A 27,337-nucleotide genomic window follows, 5' to 3' on the forward strand; every position below is an offset into this window, starting at 1 on the left:
CTTGGTTGCTGGTTTTACCGGCTTGGATGTTTGAAGCTCAGGTCTTAAGGGGCAGAGAGGCCTATCGGATTCAGTCATCCCTACCTTCCTGAAAGCTAAGGAGTTAACTTCTCGCAATGTCAACCATTGCACTTGAAAAGCCTAATTTTGTTGTGGTGCAAGACCTGAAAGTACTCCATGGGACACATCCTGGCTACTTACTGTCTGGTCTAGCGCAGCATCTGGTACCATCAAAGGGCAAAGCTAGCCTTGGCTGGTCTGTTTCAGAGACCAGTGTCCTCTCAATTCCTAGTTAAGGTATTTGTGGAGGGTGTTGCACACATCTTTCTCCCTGTATGTACCCCTATGACTCCATAGTGCCTAAACCTTTGGCCCTTCAAAGGCTGCCCTTCAAACCTATAGGGGATTTTCCCTTGTCTGACCTTACTCACAAGGTGGCCTTACTGGGCCTTACCTCTGCACAATGGACCAACCGTATCCTGTAAGAAGTATTTACTAGTTTTACACAAGTACAAGGATGTCATGAGGCCTAAAGCATCTTTTCTCCCTAAGGTAGTTTCACTCCTTTCACATCAACCAGGACATTGTCTTTCCCTCCTTATGTCCTGCTCTAAATCCTCCCAGGGAAGGTTCTCTCCACTGTCTTGACACAGTATGCCCTTTGAGAGTCTGCTTCTTTTTTGTTCAATACATTTTTATTGAAATATTTAAATGTAACATTCATAGCTATAGATATTAGGCCTGAAAGGGACCAATCCGGAATTGGAAGACAATCTCAGAATAGGCCGGAGAGAAAGTGAATGCGAACCGGCAGTACCAATGCTCTATGTTTAAGCATAAGGTCTTCCATATGCTGATCTGGGAAGGGAGAGGTTGCTGTGTCCACCACCACTCGGGTATAGTGTAGCTGAGCTGATTTGATATGGGGGGGGGGTGGTATTGCTGTGTCCACCACCCACCTATAGTAGTATTAGTAGTAGTAGTATAATATTAAATATTTTAGTACACCATTTGGTTCAGAATATTTTTTTTCTTGTTTTCCTCCTCTAAAATCTAGGTGCATCTTAGGCCCCTTTCACACTGGGGCGAGGGCGGCGTTGGCGATAAAGCGCCGCTATTTTTAGAGGAGCTTTACCGCCAATTTCAGGGCGCTATTCGGCCGATAGCTGGGCGGTTTTACCCCCTGCTAGCGGCCGAAAAAGTGTTAAAAACCACCACAAAGTGCCTCTGCAGAGGCGCTTTGCTGGTGGTATAGCCACGGTGTCTAATTGATTTCAATGGGCAGGAGCAGCGGTATACACATTGCTCCTTCACTGCTCCAAATATGCGACTAGCAGGGCTTATTTTTGACCCCTTTCACACTGGGTCATTTTGCAGGCACTATTGCGCTAAAAATAGCCCCTGCAAACCGACCTGAAACAGCCGCTGCTGTGTCTCCAGTGTGACACTGGAGCCGTGCGCTAGCAGGACGGCAAAATAAGACCTGCTAGCCTCATCTTTGGAGTGGTGTGTATACTGCTCCTCCACCACTCCTGCCCATTAAAATTAATGGGACACCGCGGCTATACCGCCGGCAAAACCGCCCTGCTAGCGGCCGCATAGCGCTGCAAAATTGGCGGTAAAGCGCCACTAAAAAATAGCAGCGCTTTACCGCCGATGCTGCCCCTGCCCAAGTGTAAAAGGGGCCTTACTGTCCTGCTAGCGCACCGCTCCAGTGTGAAAGCCCATGGGACACTGTAAGGCTAAACAAAAAGGGAAAAAAAATCAGTGTGTAACCAGCTTTTTACTTTGATTTTAACTGCACACTCAGTCTCTGCCCCCTGTTACTTCATTTTCAATTTCTTGATATTATATAACAATGCTGTGTGTATAGAATTTTTATTAGCCCTGGTTGTTAGGACTGCTCTATGTAGACTGCTGTTTTTGTATTAACCTGGCTTGTGTTGTTTTTGTGTCCTTGTATAGTATTTACATTGGTGGGTAAAATGCTGACATTGCTGGGGAGGAGTATGCTTTAATGTAATCAAGGTTACGAGATAATAGTTTTCATTTAGCAGATCAGGAAGTATTAACTTCCTGAAATGAACTATGAACATTGAGTGTACTTTATACTGCTCAGTATAATAAAAGGGTGAACTTTAGGAAGTGAGAATTTCCTGGTAAATAACATTTATTTTTCTTTCTATTTTACAACGCTGCATGAAAGTGAAGTTCTGGCAAATGTGATTGTTAATATACCACCTTTGCTCCAAGTAACTATCTCTGAACAATAGGCAAGAAAGTAACTGCGGAGAGGAATTCGGAACGATGGGCTAGATTCAGGTAGCCGGGCGCATTGTTACGGCGGCTTAGCGTATCGTATTTATGATACGCCGCTGTAAATCAGAGAGGCAAGTGCTGTATTCACAAAGCACTTGCCTCCTAAGTTACGGCGGCGTGGCGTAAATGGGGCCGGCGTAAGTGCGCCTAATTCAAATGAGTATGAGGGGGGCGTGTTTTATGTAAATGGGTGGTGACCCGACGTGATTGACGTTTTTTACGAACCGCGCATGCGCCATCCGTGTACATATCCCAGTGTGCATTGCTCCAAAGTATGCCGCAAGGACGTATTGGTTTAGACGTGAACGTAAATTACGTCCAGCCCTATTCGCGGACGACTTACGCAAATGACGTAAAAAATTCAAAATTTTACGCGGGAACGACGTCCATACTTAACATTGCGTATGCCTCATAGAAGCAGGAGCAATGTTACGCCGGAAAAGACTTACGCAAACAATGTAAAAAAATTCCGCCAGGCACACATGGTCGGTTTGGACCGATGAAACTGAACTTCGGTCCATTCTCATCAGTTTGGAACGACTGTGTGTACGCGGCCTCATGGACTTTCCACCCTAAGACCAGACCATCCCCAGTGGCGGGTAAGATGATTCCAAGGGGTGAGGGTGGAGAGAGTGAGAGGGTGGGAGTTCTCCCTAGTGTCTGGCGAGAACAGCTCGGGAAGTCAAGGCCTCAAGAGGCAGCAAAAAGGATTGTTTGCTACCGCTGCAGGCAAGAGGGACACATTGCAGCAAATTGCCCGGTTGTGGATGAACCCATGCAACGCGACTTTCTAAGGGACAGACGTCAGTCGCTGTTTGTGAGAGTCGCATGCACTGCTATTCGTGGAACTGAGAAACATGTATGCAAAATGTGTATTAATGGTAGAAATGTTGTTGTGTTGCTAGATTTAGGTAGTCTGGTGACACTGATAAAGGCTGAATTAGTTTCTACAGATGTCTCTGGAAATAATAAGGTAGCTGTTATTTGTGTGCATGGGGACACCCGAAAGTATCCTGTGACTACACTGTGTTTTGAGACCTCCAAAGGTACCCTCTCTCATCAGGTGGGGTTAGTGTCTCACTTACCACATGATGCCATTGTGGGAAGGGATTTTCCAAAGTTCTGGGAACTGTGGTATTATCCTGAGCCTCCCACTGGTGCCTCTACATACCAGGAATCTGATAGCCAGAATTCCTCTGAGAGTGGCGAGGACTCTCCAGAATTCCCCTTGTCGGTATTGGCAGGGGAGACTCAAGAAACTGGGGAGGAGCTAACATCCTCAGACAAAAACATGCCATCTGTAGAGTGTTCTGATCTCGAGGTTCACAGGGAAAACTTTGCCACTGAACAGTTAAAAGACCTCACCCTAATAAAGGCACGGGAAAACGTAGTGAAAATAGATGGCGAGTTAGTGAACCAAGGTACGACCTGCACTTACCGTACTTCATCATGGAAAGGGACCTACTCTATCGGGTGGCTCAAAGGGCAGAAGAAACCATTGAGAAACTTGTGGTGCCCAAACCTTACCGGAAGTTGGTTAGAGTTGGCCAATGGGCACATTCTTGGAGGTCACCTGGGGACAGAGAAAACCAGAGAGAGAGTGTTGCAGAGATTTTATTGGCCTGGGGTCATGAAGGAAACAGAAAATTATTGTTCCTCCTGCCCTGTGCGTCAGAAGTCGGCACCTATGCTACATTTCCGTAACCCGCTAGTACCCCTTCCCATTATTGAAGTTCCCTTTGAAAGGATCGCCATGGATTTGGTAGGTCCAATAGTGAAGTCCGCTAGGGGGCATCAGTACATTTTGGTTATATTGGACTATGCCACCTGTTATCCGGAGGCGATTCCTCTCCGAAATACCTCAGCCAAAACTATATCCAAAGAGATATCTCTTGTTTTTAGCCGCGTGGTTGTTTGTAAGGAACTGCTTACGGACCAAGGTACACCCTTTATGTCCCGGGTTATGAAAGAACTGTGCAAGTTGTTCAAAGTGACACAATTGCGTACATCTGTGTATCACCCCCAAAGAGATGGGTTGGTTGAATAATTCAACAAAACCCTTAAACACATGTTAAAGAAGGTGGTGGATAAAGATGAAAGGATTGGGACTGTCTTATTCCCTATTTAATGTTTGCCATTAGGGAGGTACCCCAATCCTCTATGGGTTTCTCACCCTTCGAGTTGCTCTATGGCAGACACCCAAGAGGGCTGTTGGATATCGCCAGGGAAACTTGGGAAAGTGAGAGTTCTCCCCACAGGAGTGTGATTGAGCATGTCGCCCTGATGCAAGATAGAATTGCACAGGTAATGCCAATTGTAAGAGAACATTTGGCCCAAGCACAGTTGGCACAAGAGAGCGTATAACCGTGGGGCCAAGACTCCTACCGTCTCCCCGGGGGATAGGGTATTGGTACTTATCACTACAGTTGAAAGCAAGTTTCTCGCCAAATGGCAAGGCCCCTACGAGATATTGGAAAAAGTGAGCGAAGTGAATTACAAGGTCAGACAACCAGGAAGGCGAAAGTCCAAACAGATCTATCACATCAATCTGTTGAAAGCCTGGAGGGATAAGGAATCCCTAGTCGCAGAAACTTTGTCACCAGCTCAGTCTGATTGCGTGATTCCTGAGGTTGGAATAGCAGTCACCTTGTCAAAGCCCCAACAACAGGAGGTTAAGGAGTTTGTGCTTCACAACAAAGAGGTTTTCTCTGAGCTGCCGGGACAAACGTCTGGGGTAGAGCATGATATTATTACCCCGCCCGGTGAAAGGGTGAAGCAAAACCCTATCGCATCCCAGAGGCCCGACGGGAGGCAATATGTGAGGAAGTACAGAAAATGCTTAAGTTGGGGGTGATAGAGGAATCCCAAAGTGATTGGTCCAGTCCCATACTGTTAGTGCCTAAACCGGATGGGAGCTGGCGTTTTTTGTAACGATTTTAGACAACTGAACAAAGTAACAAAATTTGACACCTACCCCATGCCACGTATAGATGAGTTGATCGACCGGCTGGGAACAGCCCGGTACATGACAACTCTCGATCTCACAAAAGTTTATTGGCAAATTCCCCTGGCCAAATCAGCCAAGGAGAAAAACGCGTTTGTAACCCCAGACGGGGCATTCCAGTATAAAAGAATACCGTTTGGGTTACAAAATGCACCGGCAACCTTGCAGCGGAAAGTGGACCAGATTCTGAGGCCTCATCAGAAGTATGCTGCAGCTTACCTGGATGATGTAATTATTCATAGCACAGATTGGGCCTCACATCTGCCAAAAGTGCAAGCAGTCCTAGACTCTATCCAGGAAGCTGGGTTTACGGCCAACCCAAAGAAGTGTACCATTGGACAGGAAGAGGCCAAATATCTTGGGTACACCATTGGGAGGGGAGTGATAAAACCCCAAGTCAATAAAGTTGAGGCCATACAGAATTTGCCACGTCCTAATAGCAAGAAGCAGGTACGAGCCTTTCTGGGAACCGCTGATTATTTTCGGTGATTTATTCCCCACTTTGCCTCTCAGGCTGTGCCCTTAACCAACCTAACCAAGGGGAAAGATTTGGTCATGGTTAAGTGGACCCCAGACACGGAAGCAGCGTTCCAGGCCTTAAAAAAAAACCTTATGTAGCCAGCCGGTCTTGTACTCACCAGATTTCTCCAGGGAATTTGTGGTACAAACGGATGCCTCGGACGTGGGGTTGGGAGCAGTGTTGTCCCAGGTCTGGAATGGGGAAGAACATCCGGTTATTTATCTCGGTAGGAGATTAAAGTCCCATGAGGTAAATTATGCCACCATTGAGAAGGAGTGTTTAGCGGTGAAATGGGCTCTAGATTCCCTTAGATACTACCTGCTGGGTCGGCACTTTGACCTAGTTACGGACCACCCTCCCTTAAAGTGGATGGCCCAAAGTATACAGATGTTTCCTGGCCCTACAAGAATTTAACTTTACTGTAAAACATCACCCTGGCATCCTAATGGGGAATGTGGATGCACTGTCGCGGGTGCATGCCTGCCTGAATGCTGGTGTTCCAACCCCAAGGTTGAAACAAGAGGGGGAGGGGGGTATGTGACAGTAGGAAGGGTAAATTCCCTGGTTGCATCCAGGATGCAGTGTATATATCTTCTAGGTTCAGGCTTTATGCCAGTTTATACCTCTAGGGGGAGTGCTGGGAGGACTTGATGAGCCCAGCTGAATTAGGTGGGCTCATTAGGTCCTCTACAAAAACTCCCAGCATGCAGAGAGATATGCTCCAACCTGGAACAAGATCTGTGTGAATAGTCTGGGGAGTGATCTCTGTGCGGTGAGACCAAGCCTGTGTGGCTACTATTACTAAAACTCTAAACAGCAGGGAGTTGGGGCAGCACAAAGGCTGTACCCAGTTGTTGGTTAGGGACACCTACGTGTATAGCGAGCAGGTCAAGTTGACCAGGATTTATTTTTGTATTTCCTTTGTTTTCTGTCACATTTCTTTTTGTATATACCGTAGTTAAAATAAAACTACCATTGTCTGCTGTGTGCCTAACTTTTTTGTGTGCTGAACCCGTCCAGGGTAAGAGTATTTCATCCTCCCTTTGTGTGAAGCAACCTTGATTCCTTCAGACAATCGGTCATTCTACATCCAGTGTTTCTATCTGGAAGAAGACTTTCAACGTCACATGGTCAATATATATATATATATGGAATCACTGTATCTGGTTGTGATACTTTCACTTAGTATATATTGCTTTCATGTTTGTTTATTAGTCACATTATGTTTAATTGATTCATTCAGCGCTGCACTATTTGTTTTTATTTTTTAATCTATGTTACCACACAACAGTCATTATACCTTTTATTCTCCTGTACTGTAAAGGAGAATGTAATTGGCCTAGGCGATCCGAGTGGAAGTCCCCCCCCCCCCTCCCCGCAGTCTTCTGGGACATGTCAGAGGTCTCAAAAGACTGCCATACCATTCACAAAGCGAATGCATGCATAGAGGCCAGCCGGCTACAAAGCCAGCTGCCCACAGTTAGGATGCCAGTGCTGGAACCCGAAGATAGTGAAGAAGTAGCCCGGGTGAGCAGTGGATCTCTGAACAGGTAAGTGTCATTTTATTAAATTCAGCAGCTACAGAATTTGTAGCTGCTGACTTTGAACTTTTTTTTTTTTTTTTTTTAGAGTGAGCAAACGTTTTAACTGTATTTACCTGCGTCTTAATTTGTGGAATATAATTCCTTGTCCAGGATTGTTTAGGTAGTAGTATTCTTCCCAGCTTGTTGCCAAATTCGTAGAATGCCTTTCTACATCGTGTAAGTTTTTTGTTTATTGATAAGCAGGGAGTTTAACTTGCCTCAAAGGCCAGTTTAGAGAGTTTAAATTATATTCTTGTGATATTTGATTTATATAAATTGGGTCTTGTGAATGCGTTGAATATAACTTCAATCTCCATGTATGTGGCGAATAGTTAATTTGCATCACCTTTGAGTTCTCTGTATACAACATAACACAGGTTACATGTTGGCATAATAAATTGGGGTATGAAGGTTTAAAGATAATGTTAAAAGGACTTAATTAAAAGTTGTTTTTAATACTTTTCTTTAACAGATGGATACCCAAACAATAAAAGGCTTAAAGATGATGGAGAGGAAAATGATGAAAACAAAGACTACCACAGAAGCGACCCCCAGATTGCTATTTGTCTTGATTGTCTTCGGAATAATGGGCAGTCTGGGGATAACGTAAAGGTAACTGCAGTTAATTACTAATGTTCTCCAGTACCCAGCCTTCCAGCAGCTGTCCAACCACTGGGTGCGTTCAGCCGTCCTTTTTCTCCTGGTGGCATTTCCAGAAGTCAAATGAAGAAAGGCTGAAATAAAGTGACAACAGTAATATCTGTCCAGAAACCGTAAGGCCGGGTACACACGAACAAACATGTATGGTGAAAGCGGTCCGTCGGACCGTTTTCACCATACATGTCTGCCAGAGGGCTTCTGTACGATGGTTGTACACACCATCGTACAGAAGTCCGCGCGTAAACAATACGCGGGGCGTGTCCGCGGTGTCGCCGCGTCGATGACGCGGTGTCGCCGCGACAATGACGCAGCGACGTGGGCGGCCCGCCTTTAAAATGCTTCCACGCATGCGTCGAAGTCATTCGACGCATGCGAGGGACGGCGGGCGCCTGGACATGTACGGTAGGTCTGTACTGACGACCGTACATGTCCGAGCGGGCAGGATTCCAGCGGACGGTTTTAAAACACGTCCAGGAATATTTGTCTGCTGGGAAAAGGCCCGGCGGGCAAATGTTTGCTGGAATTTGGCCCGCTCGCGCCCACACACGACCGAACATGTCTGCTGAAACTGGCCCGCGGACCAGTTTCAGCAGACATGTTTGGTCGTGAGTATGGGGCCTAAGAGGTGCCTAAAAAAAAAAACATAATTACAAATGTAGATGGTATATGAAAGGTACTTGGTTATCAGGGTTGGGATAACTTATGTGTGGAGAATACATAAAATAAACATAAACTAAAAGTTCAGTTCAGCTTTAAAATATAGGAAATGTGAGTAGAGGATTAAACATTTCTATATAACCTATTCTATTTAAAGTGGAACTACACTGCCTCTGAGCACCACAAACCAAAAACTCCATTTAATTTGTTTTTAATATTCTAAGCAAACCTACCCATCCATCCATGTCTCTGTGCTTTATTTTGCTGAGAAATCATTTTGAAAAACACCCCCCAGCATTTCTGGACGTGGCCATGTTGAGTTAGGGTAGATGATGTACAGCGAGGGGAAAAAAGTACTTGATCCGCTGCTGATTTTGTACGTTTGCCCACTGACAAACAAAGGATCAGTATATCATTTTAATGGTAGGTTTGATTTAACAGTGAGAGACAGAATAACAACTAAAATATCCAGAAAAATGCATTTCAAAAAGTAATAAATTGATTTGCATTTGAATGAGTGAAATAAGTATTTGATCCCCATCAATAAGCAAGATTTATGGCTCCCAGGTGTCCTCTATACAGGTGCTGAGATTAGGAGCACTCTCTTAAAAGGAGTGCTCATAATCTCAGCTTGTTACCTGCATAAAAGACACCTGTCCACAAAATCAATCAATCAGATTCCAATCTCTCCACCATGGCCAAGACCAAAGAGCTGCCAAGGATGTCAGGGACAAGATTGTAGACTTAGGCCCCGTACACACGACCGAGGAACTCGACGTGCCAAACACATCGAGTTCCTCGCCGAGTTCAGTGTGGAAGCCGCCGAGGAGCTCGGCGGGCCGACTTTCCTCATTGAACAACGAGGAAATAGAGAACATGTTCTCTTTTCGGCCCGACGAGTTCCTCGACGGGTTCCTCGCTGAAAAGTGTACACACGACCAAGTTTCTCGGCAGAATCCAGCTCCGACCGAGTTTCTGGCTGAATTCTGCCGAGAAACTCGGTTGTGTGTACGGGGCCTCACATAAGGCTGGAATGGGCTACAAAACCATCGGCCTGGGGCTCTGTGCAAGATCTCCCCTTGTAGAGTTTCAATGATCATGAGAACAGTGGAGAAATCAGCCCAGAACTACACGGGAGAATCTTGTCAATGATCTCAAGGCAGCTGGGACCATAGTCACTAAGAAAACAATTACCAACCCCCGTCCGTCCCCCACACCCAAAAAAAAGTAAGATTCCCCCTTCCTTTTTTTTTTTTTAATTAAGTAGTACAAGAGAGTGCAGGGTTTAGGAGTGTGTTATGCAGAAAATGCAAGGATCAGGAGTGTGTTCTGCTCATAATGCTGGGTTCAGGAGTGTACTGCGCTCAGAATGCTGGGTTTAGGGGTGTGTTACACTCAGAATGTTGGGTTCAGGAGTGCACTGCGCTCAGAATGCTGGGTTCATGAGTGCACTGCGCTCAGAATCCAGGGTTTAGGGGTGTGTTGCACTCAGAATGCAGGCTTCAAGTGTGCATTTGGCTAAGAATGCTGGGTTCAGGAGTGCACTACACTCAGAATGCAGGGTTCGGATGATGTGAAGGATGGTAGAGGACACTCCCCCCTTCACATCACCCCCCCCCCCCCCAAAAAAAACACACACAAACACTGGTGTCTTCTGCCCCCTCCCTTTCCTCAATAGCAGTAATCTCTGCCTCACATAGCATAGTCTCCTACCTGTTTCCACAGCGGAGACCGGGAGGCAGCACAGTTCTGGACAGAGGGCGGAGCTGGCAGTGACTTTTCATATTAGCAAGCTGGTGATTGGTTTCTTAGGACCACCCTTTGTCCTAACAACCAATCGCCTGCGGTTAAACATAAAAAGTTAATTTGGCTGGCTCCTTCTCCCGCCCTCCGTCCTGAACTGCGCTTCCTCCTGGTCTCTGCTGATCACAGCGGCAGATGAGGCTGCGGGCAGGAGGGACAGAGAAGGAGCAGGACACAGAAGGCACGGCGGAGACCCACAAAAGGCTTGAGACTGGGAGGGAGAAAGGATCAGCGCAAGAACCTGTTTGCGGTCTACCCGTCACCTGCCTGCGGTCGACAGGTGGATGGGGATTGACGGGTTGGCGACCCACGAGTTAGACAGTATGCCAGGCTTGAAGCGCTGATAGGGATTTCCTCTTTGTCTTTGCGCACTCTGTTTTGTTTTCAGGCTTTTATTTGACAAAATTTTGCACTATTTTCATTTTTAGGGGTTGATGAAGAAATTCATCCGTTGTTCAACGCGCATAACAGTTGGGACTATCAAAAAGTTTTTAAGTTTAAAACTAAAACTACCAAGTACTTATGAGGTAAGAGCAGAGCTGAGAATTGGTAATATGTACATTTAAAGTAACCACGGTATACACATGATTTACACCTTCGGTTTTAGGCACACTGGGGTCTAGATTCACGTAGAATCGCGTAACTTTGTGCGGGCGTAACGTATCCTATTTACGTTACGCCTCCGCAACTTTTACAGGCAAGTGCCGTAAAAGCGTAGCGTAAATATGCCGGCGTAAGCCCGCCTAATTCAAATTGTGAAGAGGTGGGCGTGTGTTATGTAAAACAGGCTTGACCCGACGTGATTGAAGTTTCTCCCGAACATAGCATGCGCTGTCCGTGGAATTTCCCAGTGTGCATTGCTCCAAAGTACGCCGCAAGGACGTCATTGGTTTCGACGTGAACGTAAATGACGTCCAGCCCCATTCACGGACGACTTGCGCAAACAACGTAACTTTTTCAAATTTCGACACGGGAACGACGGCCATACTTAACATTGGTACGCTGCACTTACGCCACCATATAGCAGGGGTAACTATACGCCGGGAAAAGCCTAACGTAAACAGCGTAACTGTACTGCGTCGGTCGGGCGTACATTCGTGAATTTGCGTATCTTGCTGGTTTACATATTTCGACGCGTAAATCAGCATACACGCCCCTAGCGGTCAGCGTAAAAATGCAGTTACGATCCGACGGCGTAAGAGACTTGCGCCTGTGGGATCTAATAGATATCTATGCGTAACTGATTCTAATAATCAGGCGCATAGATACGACCGGCCGGACGCAGAGATACGACGGCGTATCTGGAGATATCTCCATCGTATCTCCTCTAAGAATCTGGCCCTGGGTACTTAGCCCTGGTGCATGGAGCTCTAGCATATAACTGTGGGAGGAGAGCACCAGTGCACCGTCCAGCCCCACTGCAGGCAGCCAGTCAAACTCTGAGGGGCCGACAGCTGCTGCGGCTGGATGGTGCACCTAGAAGTTTGCGTTTTGGGCATTTCCTAGTTTGCTAATGTCTTTGCCCTCAAAATGCGTTCGCCAGCTAGGATCCCGGTAGGATGTTTCCTGGGCTTGGGTACACGTTGAGTCTGATGAACTACCGTGCTACTAAATGGGAACTAATATATCTAGTTTTTCCAGCCTGAAGCCTCGTACATACGCACGGTTTTCTCGGCAAGAAACAGCAAGAAAACTGCTGGCAGAGCATTCTTGCCGAGTAAACCATGCGTGTGTAGGAGGCTTTGAGGTTTCTCGTCAAGAAAACTGCCCAGAATCTAGACGAGAAAAATAGAGAACCTGCTCCCTATTTTCTCGTCCTGATTCTCTGCAGTGTTTTCGTGTTGCAGAGAAACCCGAGCGTCTGTATACTTACCTGTCTCCGTGGAAACCCGCGCATGCTTGAAATGACTTTGACACATGTGCGGTAGCTTCCAAGGGATAGGTAGGGTGAAGCAAAATGGCGGCGACGGCATTGAATGTGACGAGCGCATGCTCATCATAGTCAATGACGTCACCGCGTTCGTGCCATTTAAAAGAACGGCGGTTCTTTTGAATCGTATGTCTGTACACTCGGCCGGCAAGAGAATCTTGCCAGGAATCTCGTCAGGAAAAATGTTTCATGCAAAAAAACATCTGACCAAAGCGCGGTGACGTACAACGCGACTATAAAGAGGAGGTTCCTTTTAAAATGGCGCCACCCTTTGGGCTGTATACTTGATTCTGAGCATGCACGTTTTTTTCCCCTCGGAAAAGCATACACACGACCGTTTTTCGTGAGAAAAAGACTGACGGGGAAACATGACGAGAAAAAAGAGCGCTGGTTTAAAAAAAATTCCGGGCAGTTTTTTCGTCGAGAAAACTGCTAGGGAGCATACACACGACCTGTTTTCTCGTCGTGAAAACTGGTCGTGTGTACAAGGCATTACAGTATACAAAAAGAAAAAGCCGCGCCACAAAAACAATTAAATCACACACATTGGGGATGTGATGAATCCGTGGCAGTTCAGATGACACAAGTATTCACAATGTTCACAGGCAATAAGATACAGTCCTTGCAGTGATCGATCCTACGTTCCACAACACCCAGTGACAAATATGCATACAGTGACCCTCCACCGGAATATGGAAAGCCGCTTACCAGAAGGCAAGCGGTTTGAGGCAGGTGGCTATAGCCCAGCCCAGGCCTTTATCCCTCTGATGGGTCCCAGGAAGCTCTCTGTCCCCTGAGCGTGATGTCTCAATACCACCGTGGAGATGAAAATAAAGAAAGACAGGCGCACATAGCGTAACTCTGTAGCATACACTTTATTTTAAAAAGGGTAAAATATACTCACAAGCGAGCGTGTTTAAAACAGCATTAAAAGGTAAATTGCCGGCCGGCATACAGGAGCCCTACTCCTAGTCGTGGTGGCGTCACTGCGTGATCCTTCCCAGACGCGTTTCATCGCGATTGGACGTTGTCCCTGCCCTGTTACTGCACATTCCACCAATCACGACCACCCATTGGGAGTCTTTAATTTTGGTTGCACCTAGCGTCCTGCTCCTGAAGTTGGCGACATAAAACTCATCCATCATGACGGTCTGCTGTGTCCATTGTATTGGCATAGAACACCTTTGCCACTTGTCTCTCAGAACTCTGTTCGGATACCTTGTATCACATTTGCACATGTAATTCAGAGATTTGGTTTGCAGGAACTATGCATGTGAAAGCACAAATCCCAGAGATCTTTCCAAGCCAGACACAAGCATAGCAATTTTCATTAGCGACGGGGCTGATTTAGGAGAAAGAAAGAAAAGGAGAAAGTAATCAAAGTGTCCCCACTGCCTGTATTATTAATTTTGAAGCTTAATGAATCAGGAGATGCCTTTACTGTGCAAGTCCAGCCAAAAATGTTTTGTTTAGTTTTGGATATAGTTGAAAAAGGAGTAGGAACCTTTATCAGGTTATCCAGGGCTCCATTAGATTTTCCTGCACTGTCACTGGGATACTTGCTTTGTCGGTAGGGATGAGCCCCCCCCCCCCGGTTCGGTCATGTATCAATGCAAAAAAAAGTTTTAACAACTGACGTTTTTTGCGGGAGCAGTGATTTTAATGATGCTTAAAGTGGGGAAAAAAAGTGAAATATTCCTTTAAATATCATACCTAACGGGTGTCTATAGTATGCCTGTGAAGTGGCACGTGTTTCCCATGTTTAGAACTGTCCCTGCACAAAATTACATTTCTATAGGAAAAAGCGTAATTTAAAACTGCTTGCGGCTGTGATTAGCCAAAGCATGCGGGTCATAGTGCATGCTTGGCCAATCATCAGCCAGCAATGCACTGCAATGCCACAGTGAATTATGGGCCGTGACGCGCCACTCGAATTTGGCACAAACGGCCTATAATGTTCGAAATTCGACGAATGGTCGAACAGCTGATGTTCGAGTCGAACATGGGTTTGACTCGAACTCAAAGCTCATCCCTATTAGTCAGGAAGTTAAAAACCTGCAAAAGCAACAGAGGCTGAAATTTAGAAGCAGAGGGAGGTTATAGTCTAAGACTATAATGCTGCGTACACACGATCGTTTTTTCCATCAGAAAAAACTCAGACAGATTTTCTGACGAAATTCCGCTCAAGCTGTCTTGCATACACAAGGACACACCAAATTCTGACCGTCAAAAATGCGGTGACGTACAATACTACAAAGAGCCTAGAAAAATTAAGTTCAATGCTTCCAAGCATGCATCAAATTGTTTCCCAGAATGCATGTTTTTTTTTCTCTGTCGGAATTCCATACAGACTAATGGAATTTCCGATGTTCTCTTTCTAAGTCCGATGGGGCATACACACGGTCGGAATATACGATGAAAAAATTCCGTCTGACTTTTTTCATCGGAAATTCCGACCGTGTGTACGCGGCATTAGTCTTCCTCTGCTGGAAATGTATGGGTGATTTTAACTGCTTTCTGCAGACTACATCCATGTATGCAGCCTCATGGAAGTAGGTCTTTATCCGTGGGGCCACATACTGTGTATATATATATATATATATATATATATATATATATATATATATATATATATATATATATATATATATACTTGATGGTTTGATCAGATGCTTTTGAAGGCAGAGGACTGTCACTGCCCATGCTATCATAAGGAGTTTTGTCCATCCCTTGTGATGGCATTAAAGCTTATCCAAAAATATAAAAAGACTGCTAAAAAAAAAAAAAAGTTAATGAAATAAATAATGAAAAAGAAATTACGAATGCATATGTAGGTCCCACACGCATATGTAAACACAATGATCACACAACACATGTGAGGTGTCACCGCAAAATGTTACAGCAAGAGCAATACTTCTAGTTCAAGACTTCCTGTTTAACTCTAAACTGGTAACCTGTTAAGGCTTTTAAAACCTATGAATAATTTAATTGGTTCTAAAGGCAGAAGGTTTTTTACCTTCATGCATTTTATGCCCTTTATACTTACCTGAGCCCCATCTCAATCCAGTAATGTGCATGAGAGCAGCCGCTCTCCCTGGTCTCTTTCTCCTCATTGGCTCATAGAACTGCGGGAGCCATTGGCTTCTTCTTCTGTCAATCACAGCAAGTGAGACAATGAGGAGAGAGCTGGGGGGGGGGGGGGGGGGCTGAGCCGCACTATGTGTGTGAATGGAGAATGTCCATTCGCAGGAGCGCGGTTCAGGAGCAAGCCCTCTTGCTACAACCATAACAAGAGGTTTGCTATTGGGGGCACTCAGAGTAGAGGGGAGGAGCCAGGACTGCCATCAGGGGACCCAAAAAGAGGAGGATCGAAGCTGCTCCTTCAAGACCATTGCACAGAGCAGGTAAGTATACCATGTTTTTTTTGTTTTTTTAATTACAACCTTTTAGAACCACTTTGTCATGATGTCATTACGGCACGTTGTAGTCTGTACAGAGTGGCATAACGCAAAAATGGAGGCTTTTAGAGCAGTGTTTCTCAGCTCCAGTTCTCAAGGTGCCCCAACAGGTCATGTTTTTAGATGAAAAAGCTGTGGTAATTACAAGGCAGTGAAACTGATCAAATCACCTGTGCAATGGAAAGCCTGAAAACATGACCTGTCGGGACGCCTTCAGGGCTGGAGTTGAGAAACCCTGTTTTAGAGGAAAAGGAAGCAGCGTTGTATCTTGATTGGAGGAAATAAACATGCGAGCTTTCAGCGGCAGGGGGAAAGGTAAACATATGAATATCCTTGCTGCAATTTGAAAAACAACCAGTGAGATATTTAACATATTACAGATTTACATCACATATTGATTTATTTGTCGTTTTGACAATAGTTTTTCTTTAATCTTATTGCATTATTCTATTTTTCAGCTGGATGTTCTATGCAATGGTGAGATTATGGGAAAGGACCATACAATGGAGTTCATATACATGACAAGATGGCGGCTGAGGGGTGAAAATGTAATTGCGTTCATACTTTTTAAAATCTTTGTTACTTTTCCAACTGGTGATCCTTCCAGTAATGTTGGCCATAGATGGCTGAATTTCGATCCATTTGTGGCTGTGCCTGTTCAATAGAAGATAGTCGATCGATCAGCTTCTATCAGATGGGCTCCTTGGATCATTTTTCTCGATCAGTTGCTGACCGGTGTATTCTGACAGTATAGAGTCCCGCTGTTACAATACAATGGGGGTTATTTACTAAAGGCAAATCCACTTTGCACTACAAGTGCAAAGTGCACTTGAAATTGCACTGAAGGTTCAGTCGCTGTAAATCTGAGGGGTAGATCTGAAATAAGGGGAAGCTCTGCTGATTTTATAATCCAATCGTGGGCAAGCTAAAATGCTGTTTTTTATTGTCCTTATATGACCCCCTCGGTTCTACAGCAACTGCACTTCCAAGTGAACTTTCAGTGCAATTTCAAGTGCACTTTGCACTTGTAGTTTGCACTTGTAGTGCAAAGTGAAATTGCTTTTACTAAATAACCCTCAATGTCCCAGTAGGACGGATTCCTCTATCCACCTTGATTATGTTTCTGGCTGAATAAAACAGAGTCATCTATGGCCAACTTTACACACTTCTGTCTGCTCCATAACATAAGGGGGGAGTATTTTGTATTCCTCATTCCCGAGAACAATAAAACTGATAAAAGTGAGAACAGGCAAAGTGTGCAGAAATTAATTGGCTCGCAAGATTTTTGGCAGGATTAAAGTGCTTCTGAACTCTGAAGGTTTTTTTTTTTTTTTTTTTTTTTTATCTTAACCCCCTGCTGACCCACTCACAGTAGATCTACAGCAGCATAGCCAAGCACAACATTGTATCTGTATGCCTCAGTGTGCTTCCTGGTTTGGCATGCGTCCCCCCTGCTGACCTATGCTGTGATTGGACACAGCATGAGTTTGTCAGCAGGTTTCAGCCAATGATTTTGGTTGAAACCTGCAGATTGGCTGTGGCCAATCACAGCACAGAGTTCTGTTCAACTTTTATTTCAGGGAGAAAAAGCAGACAGGTCTGTTAGGGTCCTTTCACACTAGCGGACCGTTCGTCCGCTCATTACAAGTCCGTTAACGGACTTGTAATGAATCCCTATGGGAACGCGTCCGTTAGCGGATGGAGCATCCGCTAGCGTCCGCGTCAGTCGGGATCCGCTTTTCCGAACGGAAGAAACCCTATTTTTCTTCCGTTCGGCGGAAGAAAAGGGCAGAGCGTTAGGGCAGAGCGGAGCAGAGACAGGGCGGTCCCTGCACTGTGTGCGGGGACCGCCCTATCCGCCGACAGCTGAGCGGGGACCCCCGCTGAGCCGACGGAGACACACAGAGCGGATCCGTAAACGGTCCGCTCCGTGTGAAAGAGCCCTTAGTAACAGCAGCACACATTACGCTTGTTTGGCCCACAGTTAACCCCTTGATTGCACCTTGATATTAACCCCTTCCCAGACAGTGCTATTAGTACAGTATTATCACTGAGCACTGTATTAAGTGTCACTAGCGACATCTCTGTCAGTAAGTGTCCCTCCCAGCCAGTGTCAGTTAGCTTTAGTTAATGGGTGCCCAACCAGTGGCCCGCAGAGGCCTCTGATGTGGCCCGCGACCTCCTGCTCTGGGATGGAATAGAATACTGTTATTAAAGGTCAGTTTATTACTAAAATCACTGTGTGTATATATGGGCATATCTCTTCTGCAGTGGTTACTGGGCTGCTTTCAAACTGACCTGCAGGTGCAGAGCAGTGTGCCTGCGGGTTACCTGCACTGAGCCATAGACTTCTGTAATTACCTGCGAGTTTGGTGAGCTTTCTGAAAGTGCACCAAACCTGCAGAATATAATAGAAGTCTATTGAAAAGTGCATGAAAGCCAAAGGTACACTGCGTTGCACCCATGGTGCCAATAAACCACAGCACATCAGTGTGAATTGTATGTGAATTGACCAATTGGACCCTCCATTCACATCAAAGTAGTAGTAGTAGTAGTGGCAGACATAAACTGACTTGTGTCCTACCTCCAATCCCAGTATAGTGGGCTGTGTCCGTGTCCGCGCTGCATATGCAGAGCGGACATGCCATCCACTCGCTCCGCTCAGTGTGGCCTGCGACCGGTTACCAAGTCGCTTAAGTGGCCCTCGCTCTTCAAAAGGTTGGGCACCCCTGCTTTAGATTATCCACCACACTATAACAGTCACACTATAAGTAGCTGATCACCACCATTCCCAGTTTAGTGGCTATACGGATCAGTAACAATCAGAACTATGCTAGTGTCCCTAATAGTATAGTGTTCCCAAAAACGCAGTTTGGTTTTTACCAAAGACATGTAGCAGAATATATTTTGGCCTAAATTTTATGAAGAAATTTTTTTTTATTGGATATGATTTTTAACAAAGTATAACATTTTTTTTTTTTCAAAATGTTTGGTCTTTTTTCATTTATATAATAAAAAATAAATAAAAACCCAATGGTGATCAAATACCACCAAAAGAAAGCTCTATTTGAGTGGAAAAAAATGTTTGAATGACACTTGCATACAGTGTTGCATGACCACGGCATTGCCTGGTAAAGTAGCGCAGTGCTAAATAGCCCAAAAAAATGCCCTGGCTATGAAGGGGGTAAAATGTTATCAGCGTCAAGGTAAAAAAAACATTCCACTACTTACCCCCCACCACTTACCTGAGTCTGAATATCTAGCGCTGCCATATTTTAGCAAGCCTAACAAATCTTGGTTTCTGGAAATTAGAACGAATGATCAGTCTTATTGTATTTTCATGCAATGTGTTCTCTTTTGTTTATTGTAGTCTTATCCAATGGTATTGCAATATCGACCGAGAATTGACTTTGGTTAATTGGTCAGAACACACTGAGAAAAAACTCTGCACTGTGTTTACTCATCGACAGATTGCACAATGAATGGATGTGCCTAAATACATGGACTAAAAGGACACCATCTATTTTCAGCATGCAAATATGGATGTGGTGACTTTCTCTCCAGTTTGCCAGTAGTCTTCTTCCTAGTTTATTGTTCAGAAATGAAGTGCCAGTCTGCTCCACAGCCTCTGACTTCTAGGTGTACTACCAACATGCTGCAAACCCCAGATTGTCAAAGTGGCTGTATTACTGTTCTGCTGTGTTATTGCTTAGCAGCAGTGTGTTTGTTCATGACATGTACATTTTGGTGAAATCGTATCTGGTCTGCACTGTATAGGTTGTCCTTGCAAACATTTAACTGACAAAGTAACAAACACTTGCATTAGGAAGCCAACATGTATTTGTGCTGAATGTCCTAAAGACTGTTATATTATTGGCTGTGATTTGCCAGCTGCTTAGATGCTGCCGCCCCCTGCGTTTTTTTCTACGTGTTTTCAATTTACAAAATGGCAAAAAGTACTTGCTGGTCAATGTTGTCTCAAACTCCATTCAGGTAAAATGCTTAAAGCAGTATTAAACCCAAAAGCAAACATTTATTATAGTGCCAGCTTACCAATTCTTAGATGTGATTGCTGCATTTGTTTTCTTTTTACGTTTTTATTCACTTGGTGATCTAGCCTGTACATCTGCTGTTTTTACATCAGAACAGGCTGCCCTGCAGATGTGACAGTCATAGGGTTGAAATAAATCATTTATTATTATTATTATTATTATTATTATTATTATTATTATACAGGATTTATATAGCACCAACAGTTTGTGTGGCGCTTAACAAAAACACTGCCAGATGTGCTTAAAGGGGTTGTAAACCTTGGTGTTTTTCCACCTTAATGCATCCTATGAATAAGGCCCCATTCACACGACCGGACCATTCAGGTCCACCTGTCAGTTTTGAAGGCGGACCTGAACGGCTGCTCCATGCAATCCTATGGAGCGTCGGATGTCAACGGAGACATGTCCGCTGACATCCGATCCCCCAAAATCAGACGGATGGCGATACGTCCCCATCCGTCCATGGCGGATCAGATCTCCCCATAGGAGACCGCTTTGCTGCACAATCCCCTCCCCGCTCAGTGAGCAGAGAGGGACTTGTCATCCACCGGCTCAGCAGAGATCTGCAGAGAGATCTCCCGCTGAGCTGGCGGACTCCGCTGCTGTCAATCAAATCCAATGACGTGGGGGGGTGGGGCTGAGTCATACACTCGCCGGGGGCGGGGCTGAGTCATACACTTGGCCGCTATGCACGCCAAGTGTATAAGACAGGAGCGTGCCCGCAAGGTAACCCCCTCGGGAGAGAGCTTCCCAGAGGGGGTTAGCTTTTGCAGGGAGGAGCCGAGACAGACCCCAGAAGATAATGTTAGGGGCCAATCTGTGCAAAACGAACTGCACAGTGGAAGTATGTATGACATGTTTGTTATTTATTTTATTTTTTCTTTTATTTATTTTTTATAAACGAACCCATAGTATCACTTTAAATGATCATCATTTGTTTATGTAAAACCTTTATCCCAAAGGGAAAAAAAACATTGCCGTAACTGCTTAAAAGTGTTAGGCTCCGTACAGACGAGCGCACAGTCCGATGAAAGCGGTCCGCCGGACCGTTTTCATCGGACATGTCCGCTCGGAGATTTCGGTCTGATGGCTGTACACACCATCAAACCGAAATCCGCGCGGACAGACAGCGCGGTGACGTGGCGGTGACGTTGACGCCGCCAAACCAGGAAGTAAAATACTTCCACGCATGCGTCGAATCCAGTCGACGCATGCGGGAGATATCTGTCCGCTGGTTAGGTGTACTAACCAGCGGACATGTCCGCCGGACAGCTTTCCAGCGGACATGTTTCTTGGCATGCTAAGAAACATTTGTCCGCTGGAAATCTGTCTGCTAGCCTGTACACACGATCGGATCTGTCCGCTGACACTGGTCCGCGGACCAGTTTCTGCGGACATGTCCGGTCGTGTGTACGGGGCCTAAGCTGTAGTTTGGCTTCAATTTGTTAGTGTATCTTATATTGCCCTCCCCCCAGGTTAACAGTGCTGCTGTGCAAAGGTGTCTGAAGGCTTGCCCCTTCATCCAGAGTGGGGGCACTCAAATACACAGGGTGTTTTACTGGGCAGATCACCAGGTTAAAATAGAGGGGAAAAATGCTTTAAAAAAAACGAATGCAGCCATCACATCCAAGGATTGTTAAACTGTAATATATGACATTTTTGGTTTTGGGCTTAATACTGCTTTAAAGTAAGATGTGTCAGGAAACCCAGAGTAACTCCAAAGCCTACTGTCTGTTTCAGATCGTTCATAACCTGAACTGTGGACATCATCATCATCATGTCTGTGACAGAAGAGACGTGTGTCCATTCTGCAGAACTGCCCGGTGCTTGCAGTGGTTCATACTAAGATCACTGCAAGTGTCACTAAATGTTACCAGTTTTGCTAAATAATAGATACAGTTCACAGACTGCGTGTTCTTTTCATGTGTTTATAGTGAAGACATTACAGCCAATGTGTTTGTAAGGCATGTCAGATGGGTGGCTTCTGGGCGGCATGAAGCCCTCTTGCTAGTGATTTGTGGATTTAAGAATTTAAATCCAAACGCCAGAAAGAAGTTAAAAAAAACACCCTTGCAGTGGGCCTTTACCCACCTTCCCCCAGTCCAAGGATTTTTGTTCATTAGGTCTTGGGGAGACATGAAGAAGCTATCTCACTTGAGTCCTCACTCTGGTGCTTTCTTCCTATTTCTGAAGCTCTGGTCTGTGGTTGGAGCACCAGTGTCCTCATACTCCATACAGGGACATTAAAGTGGAAGTAAAGTCCACTTTTTAACTTATACCTTCAGGTAAGCCTATAATAAAGTATACCTGTAGGTACAGTGAATGTCTCCTAAACTTGCACTATTTAGGACAGTGTCGGGAACTTTTTCGGCTGAGAGAGCCATGAACGCCACATATTTTGAAATGTAATTCCGTGAGAGCCATACAATATGTTTAAAACTATAATATCCACATCTCCCCCACGGTAATATCCACATCTCCCCACATCTCCCACCCTGTATATACGATTGTCAGCTTACTTACCTCTACACAAGCAGACAGATCCACGAGCAATTGTGGCGGGTGATGACATCAGCGCGCTGCTCACCTAGGCCACCGCCGGGTGTACCAAGATGGCCGCCACTCCAGAGCTAGACCGAAGCCGCGGCCTTTCCTATGGGCTCAATCCGTGGATCGGCACACCACGCGATCCGCGGATTGAGAGGCGAGAGCCAGATGCAGCCATCAAAAGAGCCATAGGTTCCCGACCCCTGATTTAGGAGATATTCACACGGGATGCAGCCAGTGACTTCACCGGCATACCCGTGCCATACCTTCAGGGCTCTGGGCCGGGGGCCTCCCACGTGGGAGTGACATCTTCACGGCCCTGGCCATTCATACAACCGGAGCCTGGAAACCCAGAAGGAAGACCGGTGTAAATAGGAGCACCAGGGAGCCGTGACAGCGCTGCGCTGGAGGGCTCCATGTTCAGGTAATTTTGTGATATTGTGCTAGTATGCCATGCATATTAGTACATTAAAACTTAAACCTGTAGGGAATCCGATTTTTTTTTTATTTGATTTTTGTGACGGTTTACTACCACTTAAACCCTGTATGGTACACTGAGGTGATTGAAGTGTGACCCGAGTCAGTTGCAGCTTAGAGACTAGCTACGGGGGACTGATTGCAGCACAAAAGGGAGCCTGCAAGAGTGAGGAGTAGGGTAAGTATTTACTCCTTAATCTTTTGCCCCTAGACCAAACAAAGGTGGGGGTGGGGGGTTCCACTGTAAGGGTGTATTTATTTTTTTATTTATTTTTTCATTGAGTTGGGACTTAAGATTGAATGAGGCCCAAGCTATACCCCGGCTGATAAAAGCTGCTCTTTGTATTTTTTCAACTCTGTAATTCCAGAAATGTTTTAGTGCCCCTTTTCTTTGGCCAACAATTTTGAGATTGTACCCAAGTGCTACAATTTTGTTTTCTGGAATACGATGAGCGTGGCCCACGGCAGACAAAATGTGGCCACCTGCATTTTATTTCCACACAATTTGACCCATAGTTGCACTTGGAGTTTGACATGCCTGGTGTATGTGGCCTTACTAAAAGTGAAAACTGTCCAATTTCCTGAACTTCTTGGAATGGGCAGTTTTTTATTCTTGATAGGAGAGTTGATGGTTCCAGTACGTGCAATAGTTTTGGGCATGGCAACTTCAATGCAGTGCTTTTGGGTAAAATAATTTTAGCACTAAGTACTTTTGAGGGCAGAATATTTTTTGTTACACTTGAAAATTTGCTAGAAAAGAATGCAAACTAATTCTACTCACTTCCAGTCCTAGTATTTATACAGGAATATTTGGTGGTAATGGCAATAGAATGCTTGCAGAGGTTCTAAACCTTCTCCGGAACTATATATATATATATATATATATAGTTTGCACACACTTTTGGAGATGGCCTAGAACAGGTATATGCAATTAGCGGACCTCCAGCTATTACAAAACTACAAGTCCTGTCATGCTTGGGGCTGTCGGTCTTGCTATGCCTCATGGGACTTGTAGTTCTGCAACAACTGGAGGTCCGCTAATTGCATATCCCTGGTCTAGAACCTCTGTTGGCTTTTAATTGCTGCCCGTAGTTTTGCTGGGGAGATTTACTTGTTTTCTTGTCATAGTAATTACTGTCTCTGTGAGTGGAAATGGGCTCAAATCTATAAGAACCTGACCAAGGTTCTAACCCTGTACCACAACTAAGTGTTTGTTGTGCTGTTTGTGTTCCTTTTGGAAAGATTTTGCTTTGCTTCCCATTTTAGCGACTGCCATTGCTGGGAGAAAAAGTGAGAGAAAATATTCATAATGGGGACACACCAATAAAATCCTGACCCTTCCCTGTTATTAGAAGAAAAAAATGTTTTGGAGTTACTCTTTATGGGCCAATTCACACCAGTGCAGTCTGCTGTGTTGCATTAACTGCATGCACAATAATGTGCAAGCCTAAGGCCCCATACACACGAGAGGATTTATCCGCGAATACGGTCCAGCGGACCGTTTCCGTGGATAAATCCTCTCGAGGATTTCAGCGGATTTCTCTGCGATGGAGTGTACTCACCATCGCATTGAAATCCGCGCCGAAATCCTCTGGCGATGACGTGTCGCGCCGTCGCCGCGATTATGACGCGGCGACGTGCGCGACGCTGTCATATAAGGAATTCCACGCATGCGTCGAATCATTACGACGCATGCGGGGGATCCCTTCGGACGGATGGATCCGGTGAGTCTGTACAGACGAGCGGATCCATCCGTTGGGATGGATTCCAGCAGATAGATTTGTTTAGCATGTCAGCGAATATTCGATCTGCTGGAATCCATCCCAGGGGAGAAATATCCGCGGAAACAGATCCGCTGGAGTGTACACACCATAGGATCTATCCGCTGAAACCCATTCGCTGGGATTTTTCAGCGGATGGATTCTATCGTGTGTATGGGGCCTTAGACTTGGCTCATTGAAAAGACATAACAAAATACTGCAGATATATGTGCCCAGCTCAAATTTCATGAATCGGGTTTACATCCACTTTAAGGCTTTTGCTACTCAGCAATTGTAGTTTAACCTCCCTGGCGGTCTTCCCGAGACTGACTCGGGGTTTGATTTTCCTGCTACGATCGGTAACCCCGAGTCAGTCTCGGGCTCGCCTCGCTGAATCCACAGGCACTTTTTACTTACCTTGTCCCTGGATCCAGCGATGCCACCGCGCTGTGTGAGCGAGCGGGACCTCGCTCGATTCACATAGTGCTTCCGTGTGACGCCGATCTCCGTTCCCTGCGACGTTACGACGCACGGGGACGGAGAACGGCGCCAAATTCAAAAACGTAAACAAACACTTTACATACAGTATACTGTAATCTTATAGATTACAGTACTGTATGTAAAAAAAACACACCCCCCTTGTCCCTAGTGGTCTGTCCTGTGTCATGCATGTCATTTTATATAATAAAAACGTTTCTTTCTCCCTGCAAACTGTAGATTGTCCATAGCAACCAAAAGTGTCCCTTTATGTCAAAAATAGTTTTAGATCAGCTAAAAAACAGCGATAATAAATTATAATCACTTGCAGAATTGTGCGATAGCGATTTGTGGGGAAATTCGTCATAAAAAAAAAAAAATAATGACAGCAACAATTCTGCAACTGAGCAAATTTCAGTGATTTTAATTTGATTACATTATTGAATAATTTTTATTATAATTATATTATTATTTGTTATAATTATTTATAATTATTTATTATATTATAATTTATAATTTTGTTTTTAAAAAAATGTCATACCCGGGATGCCTATTAGAATCTTGTTTGGTCAGATTTAAGTGAGTTATTTCTAAAAATGACAGACCTACAGTATAAAACGCCAAATTTCCTTGCAAATAATGGTACCGCTTTCAGCACCTTTTTTCTGACAGAATCATACCGCCAGGGAGGTTAAGGACTAGAGAAGAGAACAGGACTGAATAAATATGTTCTTATTTGCACTTATATGAAGGTAAAATATATACAGTGTGGGGCAGATCCACAGAGCGAGTACGCCGGCGTATCTACTGATACGCCGGCGTACTTTCAAATTTCCTGCGTCGTATGTTTGGTTTAATCCTCAAACCAAGATACAACGGCATCTGGGCTAGATCCGACAGGCGTATGGCTTCGTACGCCTTCGGATCTTAGATGCAATACTTCGGCGTCCGCTGGGTGGAGTTCTCGTCGTTTTCCGCGTCGAGTATGCAAATTAGCTATTTCCGACGATCCACGAACGTACGCGCGGCCGTCGCATTCTCTTACGTCGTCTCTAGTCGGCTTTTTTCAGATTATAGTTAAAGCTGGTGTTTTGCGGCATATAGTTAGATTTGCCATGTTAAAGGATCACTAAAGGAAATATTTTTTTTTAGCTAAATAGCTTCCTTTACCTTACTGCAGTCCTGGTTTCCTCATTGCTCGTTTTTGCTTTGATGTTGCTGTAAAACTGCTCTGATCTCCACACTTCCTGGTTGCCTGTTTCCTTATAACCATAGTACTGGGAGCTTTTCACTATGGTCTCACTCTAAGCTGTCATTACTGTGTGTCTAAAACTTAACAGAACCAATCAGATTCATTTTAAAAACAAAACAATGCCCTGGATTTGTTTGTTTTTGTTCTGTGGGTCTCTTTACTTCACATAAACATGAAACCAGTTTAAAAACGAAAGTGAAACTGTAGGCACATTATATGATTGAATTTAATCTATTTTTAATCATTTTTAAAAGGAATCAGTTAACTTTTATGTCTCTATACCCTGTAAACAGTCATTTCAGCAAAACATTTTTTCCTTTAGTGACCCTTTAAGTATGGCCGTCGTTCTCGCGTTTATTTTGAATTTTTTTTTTGCGTAAGTCGTCCGTGAATCGGGATGGACGTAATTCACGTCTATGTTAAAAAATTTAGCGCAATGCATGGCGGGAAATTTAGGGACGGCGCATGCGCAGTTCATTCGGCATTGCGGGGACGCGCTTCATTTAAATAAAACACGCCTCCTACTCGCCGATTTGAATTAGGCGCCCTTACGCCACGAGAGATAGACTACGCCGCCGTAACTTACGGCGCAAATTCTTTGTGGATTCGAAGTTTAAAAAAGTAAGTTACAGCGGCGTAGCGTATCTCCCATACGCTGCGCCGGTGCAGATCTCTGTGGATCTGCCCCTTTGTCTGTATCTGAAATGTATATACACACAGTATACAGTGTATATATATATATATATATATATATATATATATAATGTGTGTGTGTGTACATACATCCACCACCCACCACATCGCAATGCGTTTCTATTATTCTTTGCCAAATGTTTAA

The 27,337-nt window shown here is 44.9% G+C and overlaps 1 protein-coding gene across 3 annotated transcripts in view; it reads left to right on the forward strand.

Moving 5' to 3' along the window:
- The window catches only part of PCGF5 (polycomb group ring finger 5), an 84,355-nt gene extending 64,063 nt beyond the window's left edge, over nt 1-20,292 (forward strand). For all 3 annotated transcript variants that reach the window (XM_040362128.1, XM_040362126.1, XM_040362127.1), the window contains 4 exons: nt 7,899-8,038; nt 10,975-11,073; nt 16,393-16,482; nt 19,305-20,292. In XM_040362128.1, the coding sequence (XP_040218062.1) occupies nt 7,899-8,038; nt 10,975-11,073; nt 16,393-16,482; nt 19,305-19,352 (377 nt within the window). In that variant the 3' untranslated portion in view covers nt 19,353-20,292. The remainder of the gene's footprint in view (nt 1-7,898; nt 8,039-10,974; nt 11,074-16,392; nt 16,483-19,304) is intronic.
- The last annotated feature ends 7,045 nt before the right edge of the window (nt 20,293-27,337 follow it).

The sequence above is a fragment of the Rana temporaria genome, chromosome 8 (assembly GCF_905171775.1).
Source record: "Rana temporaria chromosome 8, aRanTem1.1, whole genome shotgun sequence".
In the NCBI taxonomy this organism is placed as follows: Eukaryota; Metazoa; Chordata; class Amphibia; order Anura; family Ranidae; genus Rana; species Rana temporaria.